The sequence below is a fragment of the Neomonachus schauinslandi genome, chromosome 6, assembly GCF_002201575.2.
Source record: "Neomonachus schauinslandi chromosome 6, ASM220157v2, whole genome shotgun sequence".
Lineage (NCBI taxonomy): Eukaryota > Metazoa > Chordata > Mammalia > Carnivora > Phocidae > Neomonachus > Neomonachus schauinslandi.
Window position 1 is genome coordinate 154,497,834 of NC_058408.1, and position 9,764 is coordinate 154,507,597.

At 58.1% G+C, this 9,764-nt stretch overlaps 2 protein-coding genes across 4 annotated transcripts in view; one reads left to right on the forward strand and one right to left on the reverse strand.

Annotated features, from left to right (window-relative positions):
* The window catches only part of ECHS1 (enoyl-CoA hydratase, short chain 1), a 7,958-nt gene extending 4,105 nt beyond the window's left edge, over positions 1-3,853 (reverse strand). For both annotated transcript variants that reach the window (XM_044916637.1, XM_044916636.1), the window contains exons 1-4: positions 3,718-3,853; positions 2,393-2,590; positions 1,707-1,834; positions 836-935 (exon numbers count right to left, since the gene is read on the reverse strand). In XM_044916637.1, coding sequence (XP_044772572.1) covers positions 836-935; positions 1,707-1,834; positions 2,393-2,590; positions 3,718-3,805 — 514 coding nt within the window. In that variant the 5' untranslated portion in view covers positions 3,806-3,853. The remainder of the gene's footprint in view (positions 1-835; positions 936-1,706; positions 1,835-2,392; positions 2,591-3,717) is intronic.
* A 4,454-nt stretch (positions 3,854-8,307) lies between these two features.
* PAOX (polyamine oxidase) overlaps positions 8,308-9,764 on the forward strand; it is a 21,348-nt gene continuing 19,891 nt past the window's right edge. For both annotated transcript variants that reach the window (XM_044916639.1, XM_044916638.1), the window contains exons 1-2: positions 8,308-8,585; positions 9,140-9,626. In XM_044916639.1, coding sequence (XP_044772574.1) covers positions 8,402-8,585; positions 9,140-9,626 — 671 coding nt within the window. In that variant the 5' untranslated portion in view covers positions 8,308-8,401. The remainder of the gene's footprint in view (positions 8,586-9,139; positions 9,627-9,764) is intronic.

Here is a 9,764-nt window from a genome sequence, read left to right on the forward strand (position 1 = left end):
CCACCCCACAGTGAACCCCGGGCCCCGCCGTCCGCCCCACAGTGAACCCCGGGCCCCGCCGTCCACCCCACAGTGAACCCCGGGCCCTGCCGTCCGCCCCACAGTGAACGTCCGCCCCACAGTGAACCCCGGGCTGCCAGGGTGAGCCAAGGGGACCACCTGATGGAGACACCCACAATCCAACAGACTCATGTGCTGCCTCAATTAAGCAGAGGCCTTGGGCGCTGGGATGGAAAGAGCCCAGCAGACAGCAGAGGTCATATAGGGCTTTGCTCGCCCTCAGCCGACCCCAGACACCCTCTCCTGACCTGACAGCTGCTCAGATGCCCTCAGCTCCAGGCTCTACATGCAGGGCAGAGACTTGTGGGGCCATAAGCCCGGAGGTCTCATCAGGTGGCCCCCCGGGGCACAGAGGAGTCACTGGTTGCCCACGGCTCCCGTCACCTCCACGTGGGGGATGACTCTCCGCTCTGCTGAACTCAGGGCCACAAGCAGGAATCACTGCAGTTATAGCGCGGTATGTGGCCAGCATTTCCTAAGAGCGTCTGACAAAAGATCCGGCTGTCATCAGAGCAGCCTGCATAGACCCGAGGCCCCCAGGGCCACTCTCTGAGTGCCGCTGTGCCCCCGGGGCTTAGTGTGCTGGTCAGCAGAGGGAGCAATGGGTATAGCCAGGCGGCCGCCGGCCAATACTCATACCACAGCCGGGGTCCCTCGTCAGATGTAAGCTACATACTTTTGTCTATTATTGGAAAAGCCGATAAGCTCCTGAGATGTGGGCAGATTCTAGAGAATTACCTGGAGAGTTTAAGCTAGAGATATCTTCACTCTTTACCTGGGATGGTTCCCAGTAGGATTTCCGGCTGTGCAAACTGGGCTTTTTCTCCAGCATAAATAATGTCACACATCATAGCGAGTTCGCAGCCGCCACCAAGCTGCAAAACACGAGGTGCCGCCAGGGGACCCAGTCAGAAATTTACTCCATTTGCTTATTTAAATTTCCCGTCAAAATGAACACGGCCCAGGGTGTAGCCAAGATTAACAGAGATGCAAAGTTTTAAGTTAGTTACAATTGGCTGATGCTGGCGACCCCCCTCTGAGAGGGACCCTATAGCAAACTCTTTCAGCTTTGGGGTCCCACAGTCTCTGCTCTGCCATGGGGGCTCGAGAACAGCCAGAGAGAGTTTGTGAACCAGCAGGCTGGACTGTGGTCCCAATGAACCTGACTGGCTGACCTCGCCTTACCCACAGGGAGCTTTATTACATGATCACGAGCTGAGCTGCCCACACCGCTTCACCACCATCGGCCCCAGGGCCTCTGAGTGTCCTTGTGCCCAGAGACCCAGACACCACACAGAGGACACCAAGCTCTCGAGGGTGGCAGAAGAGGTCAGCCTGCAGCTGCACAGCAGGCTGGAGCCACTGAAACCATACAGAAAAGCCAACGTGTGGCCTAGGGCCTAGCAGAGGGGAGACGTTCCCAGCAGTCACCGGGACCGCCAGGAGGGCTGAGAACGGGAGAGCCGGCAACGGAACACCCGCCAACGAAAGCTGTGCCTACAGCACCTCCTCTCTGCACGTCCTGGATCTGTGGCGTTACTCGGCAGGAACGGTGTGACTGTAACTAAACTCCAGCCTTCTCAAAATGAAAATAGGTTATCCGATGCCTCCCAGTGCGCTGAGAAGAGATGTGGTCTGACACTCACGGCGTAGCCATTGACAGCAGCTATGATCGGCTTCTTGGCCTGGGCAAGTCGGTCCCAGTGGCTCAAGCACTTCCCGGAGTAACAGTCCTGGAATGTTTGGTTCTGCATCTCCTTGATATCAGCTCCAGCTGGGGGTGGAAACGAGTCCCAGTTACTAGAGAGCAGAGACCCCACTATTGCTGCACCCCCAAACCAGCAGGGAGCTACGAGTGTGCACTGTGTGTAGGCACCAGGGGCTGCTGGGAATGGCTGACACAGGGCCCCATGCTTAAGGGGCCTGTGAGGTGCTGGCCACCTGGACAGAGTCGGGCAGCAGGGACAGTGGTGACATGCCATGCTATGTGTTGATGGAGGTGACGCGGAGGGAAACAGATGCAAGCTGGATTGGGAAGGCTGGGCTTATTCATCAGTCACTTAACCCCTTGACACACACAAAACCTAATTGTCAAGGACCCGAATCACTTTGAATAATCTTATTTTGCTGGCAAAGCATGCGTGAACGTTAAACAGGCAGAGTGGCTCTCTGAGAAGTACCTGTGTCTTTTTACGCTAGGTTTAAGTTAACCCCAAGTTGTCCTAACTTTTCTGATGCTACCATGCAGGTGTAAGTCTGTTCACAATACCACATGCCGCAGTCAGACCGCCCCTCGCACACCTGGGCGACTGCTGCCATGCTGCCCACACACCTGCAAAGGCCTTCTCCCCACCAGTGACAACAATGGCCCCCACAGCCGGATCCTCCTCGAAGGCCTCCAGGGCCTGGTTGAGCTCCGTGATCAGGCCATTGCAGAGTGCGTTGAGTGCTTTGGGGCGGTTCAGCTGGATGAAGCCCACGTTGCTGTTCTTCCCCTTCTTTTCTGCGATGATGTACCGAAAATCAGCACCTGGGGGAAGAAGGGATTTCCATTCGTGTAGGCATCAGACCCGTCATGGGCAGAGTGACCCCGACATGTCCGCTGCCCAGACCTCAGGCAGCAGCACACAGCTCTCAGCCTCACGGTGGCCTCTGCACCACTCTCTACCTTCCCAGAACCTGCACTACAGACATCCTGTGACTCAGCAGAAACAAGGGATGGGTAAATAGGTTCCTTCCACAAACGCCAGCTGGATGAGGGAGCAAAGCCGAGTGTGCACAGAACAGAGCGGGAGGCATACCGGGGAACGGTGACTGCCTCGGGCCGGAGGGGCAGGCTGCTGACCGGGGGGGCGCGGTCGGTATAGCCTGGAGAGGGAAAGAGTAACCTCAGAAGCCGTAGGTCTGTGTGTCTGTGAGCACCCTGGGGTTTGGTGGGAGTAACACAGGCGAAATGCTTAGCAGCAGGGTGTCTGCAGCCCAGGAAATGACCCGAAGAAGCGGGTCAGCAAAGGGAACTTAGGGTAAAATCAACATGCTCTGGTAGCTGGGCAGGTAAGTGGATACCCGGGTGCGGGAAGAGGATGCAGGGACTCCACCCCCAGCTCAGGGAGGGACAGGGCCCAGAGTTCCTCAGGAGCGCTGCGGCCCTGAGGCCCTGACCTGAGTGGAGGACAGGCCCAGCCGCTGGGGCAGGCAGAGTCCGAAAAACAGACTTGGGAAAAGCAGTGGATGTGGGCAGGCCTGCGCAGGAGGCACTGCCGGACAGAACACGGGACCTCTGCCAACTCCAGAGGCCCAACTGCACATTCTCTGAAAGTCCTGTAAACCCTGCAGAATTTCACCGCCAGCAACCACATGAAATGGCCAGAGGTCTCAGCACTTAGTCATGAGTCCCCCCAACTGAGGGGCTAACCCCAGAGATCAGCAAGCCGAGGTAGCAGGTGCTGGAAGGCGAGCCCAGCCGGACAGCAGGGGGGCCGGGCCGGGCCCTGGGTGCACAGGGAGGAGTGGGAGCGCGGACGGGATCAGGGGTGATGGAGGGGGTGAGGCCCGGGGGTTCCGGGGGCGGCCAGGGTCAGGCCCGGGAGTGAGGTCCGGGAGTCCCTGGTGCGGCCGCGGTGCCGGACTCCCACGCGCCCTAAGTCCCGTACTCACCCGAGACGAAGGGGCGCAAGGCCGCGCAGCCAGGCCGGGGGCGCAGCGGACAGCGGACGCGGGACAGGATGGCGCGCAGGGCGGCCATGGCGCTGTGGGGACGGCTCGCCCCGCCCCGCGGAGCCGCCCCCGGCTACGCCAGTCAGAGCCCGGCCCGCCTCCGGCCCGGCGCCGCGAGACGGCGCAGGCATCGCGAGACCAGCGGGCCCCGGAAGGGGGCGTGCCGAGGTGGGGGCGGGGCCAAGGGTCCGGGAGCCGAAGGAGGCTTGCAGGCCGCGGCGGGCTGAGGGGCAGGGCGGGAGCGGGGCTCGGAGGGTCGGTCTTGTGGCGCGGCCCCAGCCCTATGCCGGCCGTCGATGACCCTGAGCCGTGGGGCAGCCGCCTGGAAGACCCCGGAGGGCAGGCCTGCCGCGTCCGGCCGCGCCTCGGCCCGGCGGCCTCTTACCCCCCGGGCCTGCCGGCGCCTCCCCTTGACCTTTGGCCTTCGACCCTTGCCCCCACGTCCAGGGCTCGTTCCCCTACTTCCGGGACGAGCCCTGGGGGCCGGAGGCCAGGCTCCGGGCTGGACCCGAGGGCGCCGCTCGCGGAACCCGGAGCCCCGACGCCCCCCCACTCCCAGGGACGCGCTTCCAGCCTATCAGCCCGCCCGCTGCGGGGCAGGCACCCCCGCGAAGTCAGCGGAAACCGGGTTTGCAGGGTGCAAACGAGTCCCGGCAGAAGGGAGCGCGTAGACACGGAAAATACAGCGGCAGCAAGGGGCGCCTGGGTGGCTCAGTCGGTTAAGCGTCTGCCTTTGGCCGGGGTCCTGGTTCCCGGGGTTCTGGGATCGAGCCCCACCTCGGGCTCCCTGCTCGGTGGAGAGTCTGCCTCTCCCACTCCCCCTGCTGGTGCTCTCGCTCTCACTCACTCTGTCAAATATCTTTAAAAAAAAAAGTGGCAGCAAGATTATGTAGTTTATTGAAGTAAGATTTAATTTTTTTTTTTTAGATTTTTATTATTTATTTATTTGACAGAGAGAGACACAGCGAGAGAGGGAACACAAGCAGGGGGAGTGGGAGAGGGAGAAGCAGGCTTCCCGCCGAGCAGGGAGCCCGATGCGGGGCTCGATCCCAGGACCCTGGGATCACGACCTGAGCCGAAGGCAGACGCTTAACGACTGAGCCACCCAGGCGCCCCAAGATTTAATTTTTAACAATGACATTTTAAATGTATTTAAATTTTTTTGGTTATAACACGTAGGTGTTCAGACATGTATTACCAGGCCTCCGTTTGAATTCTTGTTCAGGTTCTGCAAATAGCGGAGACAGAAGACAGACAAATGAAAAGTAAAACTGACGTTTTTCAAATAAATAATAAAATTCAAACCAGAATTGAATACTCAGAAAAGTTTATTTCAAGGCTGAGGGTAGAATAAAGACATTTTCATGCAAACAGATTACCAACCCGGTGCTAAAGGAGACTGTGTCAGCGTGGGCTACACCCCTGTGACAGGCACACAAAATGAAATGGTTCCAGCATAAAAGAAGTTTTTCTAAGCCCCCAGGGCTGGTGTCGAGGAGAGCAGCTGTTGTCCTCCATAAAATTAGGGACAAAAGAACAAGTGACAAAAACCAAAAAAAAAATGTATTTGTATTAACCTTCAAAATAAAAGTCACTTATTTTACCAGCAAAAATGGGTTTATTTGGGAATAGCAGAGAATTGCAATTAGGGACTTGCAAGCTATAGAAAAACCATGTGCCAGTCCAACAAAGGAGAGGAACTTCATTTTACGGAGAAGGAGGACATTGGCAGGGATTGCTTTGAACTAAAGTCCATTGGAGAGAAGCAAGAGTTCCAGGTGAAGAGGGCTTCTTGGCTGAGGTGCAGGGGTGGGCCATTTTTTGTGGAGGCTGTATGTTCACCTCTTGGGTTCACCACCTTTTGGGGCCTGTAGTTGACTCTCCTGTTGAGGATTGTTTTGTTAGGGTCTGTAATTCACAATTCTTCCTGTAATCAATACCATGGAATGGTATGGCTCCCCCTTCTGGCTCCTGACTCCATTTTGGTGAGGTTTCCCTTTATTTTTTTTCATATATATGTATATGTATATGTATATGTAAATTGGGCCTCAGCAAAATCAAAAACTTTTTGTGTTTCAAAGGACACCATGAAGAAAGTGAAAGGACAACCCACAGAATGAGAGAAAATTTTTGCAAATCATATATCTGGTAAGGGTCTTCTTTCTAGAATATATAAAGAACATGTTCAACTTCATAACAAAGAGACAAACCATTACAAAATGGGCAAAGGAGGGGTGCCTGGCTGGCTCAGTTGGAAGGATATGAGTTTGAGCCCTATGTTGGGTGTAGAGATTACTAAAAAAAAAATGAACTTTTAAAAAAATGGGCAAAGGACTGGACAGAAATTTCTCCAATAAAGCTATACAAACGGCCAGTGCACACACACAAAGGTGCTCAATATCATTAGTCACTAGGGAAATGCAAATCAGAACCACAATGAGATACCACTTCCTACATCCTAGAATGGCTATGACCAAAACGACTGGTGAGTATTGGAATACCTTCACTAGGGCCCACTGCTGGTGGCCACTGGCAGACTATAAAGGGACGGGATAGCTGAAAACATGACACGGTAATTTCAAGGGCGATAGAGTCAGTTGATGGGGCGAGGACAGTGACCTTGCAACCTGAAAATGGGGCTGCAGCCTTGAGGTACTGCCAGCCACCTGGAGAGAGGGCCAGTGTCTAGCCAGCTGGTCTGCCCAGAGTGGCCAAGGCCCATGCCAGGAGGCCTCCTTCACCCAAGGACGAGCATGCAGATTTGTCCCTCACAGCCCCACAGTCAGGTCCGTGAAGGTGGCACAGTGCTGCCTTGTCGGGGCAGTGGGCGTGTCCCTCGAGACTCTAACAAGCTCCAAACAGGCCACAGTAACCCACTGTTCTCGCCCTGCTTACAGGTGCTGCTTGCCACAAGAAACTAAGGTACAGCCAGAAGCCACAAGCTCCAAACAAGCCCCAGTGACCCAGTTCTGGACCAGTTTGATTCAGTTCAGACACTGTGCTAACCCTCCAGATGACCTCAGGACATTACCGTATCACTGTAATAACAAAAAACACCTAGGGGCGCCTGGGTGGCTCAGTCGGTGATCAGGTCATGATCTCAGGGTCCTGGGATCGAGTCCCGTGTTGGGCTTTCTGCTCAGCGGGGAATCTGCTTCTCCCTCTGCCTCTGCCTGCTGCTCTGCCCCTCTCTCTCTCGTCAAATAAATAAAATCTTAAAAAAAACCCAAACACCTACTATGCCCTGACAGATCCAATTGCACCCATTTAAGGGAAAAAAAGAGGTGGCAGTCTGATTCCAAGAAAGCCCCCTTCCTCTTCCCTAAAACACCCCTAGTCAGCTTGCTTACCAGCCCTTTAATTACCCTAACCCCGTATAACCCTCACCATGAGACCTAATCAGGAAGCAGATGCCTTTAGAGCATGAACTTCCCTTCTCCATTCTCTGGTTATTGAATAAATTACCAGCTTGCTATCAAATATGGTTTGGTTATTTGGCAAACAGTCTTGAGTAGGAAAAGAACTGGCCACTTTGGTAACAGGTGGGCTGCTCGGGCTCCACCACCATCTTGATTTCAGGGGTCACTTCAGGGCCCTCACCATGGGCATACCTGTGAGAAACCCAGAGACCGGCAGCCACTTTGCCGAGTTTGGGACCTCCAAGAATCTTTAATCTGTGGGCTGACGTGTCCCCAGTAGTAGACCAGACGCAGCCCAGTGACCCTGCTGAGTTGAACCCTGGGGAACCAGATGGCATGTAGGGGAACCTCTGAGAAGGAAGCCCCCTGAACCAGCAGCTTTGCTTCAGGTGCCAGAGTGGGTGGGGGGTAAAGTTTCCCCCAAAGAGAGAGCTGTTATTCCCAGCAACAGGTGACACTAGGGGCAGGGTGGCTGCACCCCAAACATATGTTTCATTGCACCTCCCCCACCTTCTGGTCGCCTTTCCCACGTCTCCTTTGTAAGGAGACACGAGCCGCCTGGACGGCCGGCCCCATCCTCCCTCCGTGGGGACATCCGCCCAGCAGCGGGGCTGCACGCACCCACGGAGCCACGCTCGCTCTCACCCTGCCCTGCAGCCCGCACGTGGGCCGCAACTCTAGGGGAAGCCCCAAACCCAGCCCAGAGGGTTACGTGGTGCGGCTGGCGCCCGGGCCTGGCCTCACCCCGCGCTCCTCGCTCCTCGCTCCACCTACCCGCCTGCGCCTCCGTGCCTCGCACCCCCCAGGCCCACTCCCGCAGCCGGGTGCCTCCACCCGCCTCGCCCCTCCCTATAGCTCCGCCTCCAACCCCGCCCTCCCGCCTCCAGCCCCTCCCCCCCCCGCCCCGCCTCGCCCCGCCCCTATCGCTCCGCCTCTAGCCCCTCCTCCCTCCCATCCACCTGCAGTCCCGTCCCGCCCCGTGCCCCCATCCCGACGCCGGACGCCCAGTGCTCCCACCCCGTCCTACCCCGTCCTACCCCGTCCTACCCCTCCCCTATTGCTCCGCCTCTAGCCCCGCCTCCACTCCCGTCCACCTCCAGTCCCGCCCCGCCCCGCACCCTACCTCCCGGCCCTGCCGGGGCCCTCTCCGCGCTCTCCGCACTTCGGAGCGGCGGGGGCGCACGGGGACTGACCCGGACGGCGCGATGGAGTCGAGTGGAGGCCGCGCGGAGGGCTCGGGCCGCGGCCCGCGGGTGCTGGTGGTGGGCAGCGGCATCGCGGGGCTGGGCGCCGCGCAGAGGCTCTGCCGCCACCCGGCCTTCCAGCAGCTGCGGGTCCTGGAGGCCACTGCCCGCGCCGGCGGCCGCATCCGCTCGGAGCGCGGCTTCGGTAACGGCCTCTCCCGGAACCCCTTCCCCGAGCCCATTTCCAGAACGCAACGGGTGCTGCCCGGGCTCTGCCGCTCCTGGTCCGGCCTGCACCTGGGTTAACCGACCCGGAAGCCTTACCTGGCGCCCCGAGTGAATCTCCGCCCCACCCCACTTGATCAGGCCAAGTTCAGGGGTCCCCGAAACTCAGCTGCCGCGTTGGCAGGGCCGGCCCCTGCCGGGGAGGGTAACCTATGTCTCTGCAGTCACTCTGGTTGGGTCCCACAAGGACCTCCCCTCCAGCCTCCGGGTCACTCCCAGGCACCCCTTCTGCCCCCATGCCTGCTCTCCAAGTGTCCTCCGAAGGCGGGTGCAGGTCAGCGCCCCCCCTTCAAATGTTCCCCTTAAACTAGGTCTGACGAGGCCCTAGGACTGTAGTCTTCAGGGACCGTGTGTCCCTGGGGCTGTTTTTAGAGCATATTTGGGAAGGGCAGGGCTGGTGTGGTTCAGGAGAAGGGCTCAGGGTTGGCCTTTGTGGGGAGAGAACCTCAAAGTGTCATCTGCTGCCCCTCCCAGGTGGCGTGGTAGAGCTAGGTGCTCACTGGATCCACGGGCCCTCACAGGGCAACCCCGTCTTTCAGCTGGCTGCCAAGTACCAGCTGCTAGGGGAGAAGGACTTGTCAGAGGAGAACCAGCTAATCGAAACTGGGGGTCATGTGGGCCTGCCATCTGTGTCCTACGCCAGCTCTGGGGTAAGTGTGAGCCGTGAGTTGGTGGTGGAGATGGCTAGTCTGTTCTATAGTCTCATAGACCAGACTCGGGAGTTCCTGCACATGGCTGATGCCCCAGTGCCCAGCGTTGGGGAGTACCTCAAGAAGGAGATCTGTCAGCACGCGGCTGGCTGGACAGAGGATGAGGAGACCAGGAAGCTCAAGCTGGCCATCCTCAACAGCTTCTTCAATGTGGAGTGCTGTGTGAGCGGTACCCATAGCATGGACCTGGTGGCCCTCGCACCCTTTGGGGAGTACACCGTGCTGCCGGGGCTGGACTGCACCTTTCCTGGGTATGTGCATGCCCCACCCACCCAGCCAGCTCTCTATGTGCCCCGGGCCCCCTGGGGCCCCACACCCAGATCCCCTCCATGCACCCTGGGACCCCCTCCATTTACCCCAGTTCCCCTACCTGTGCTCCTGGAATCCAT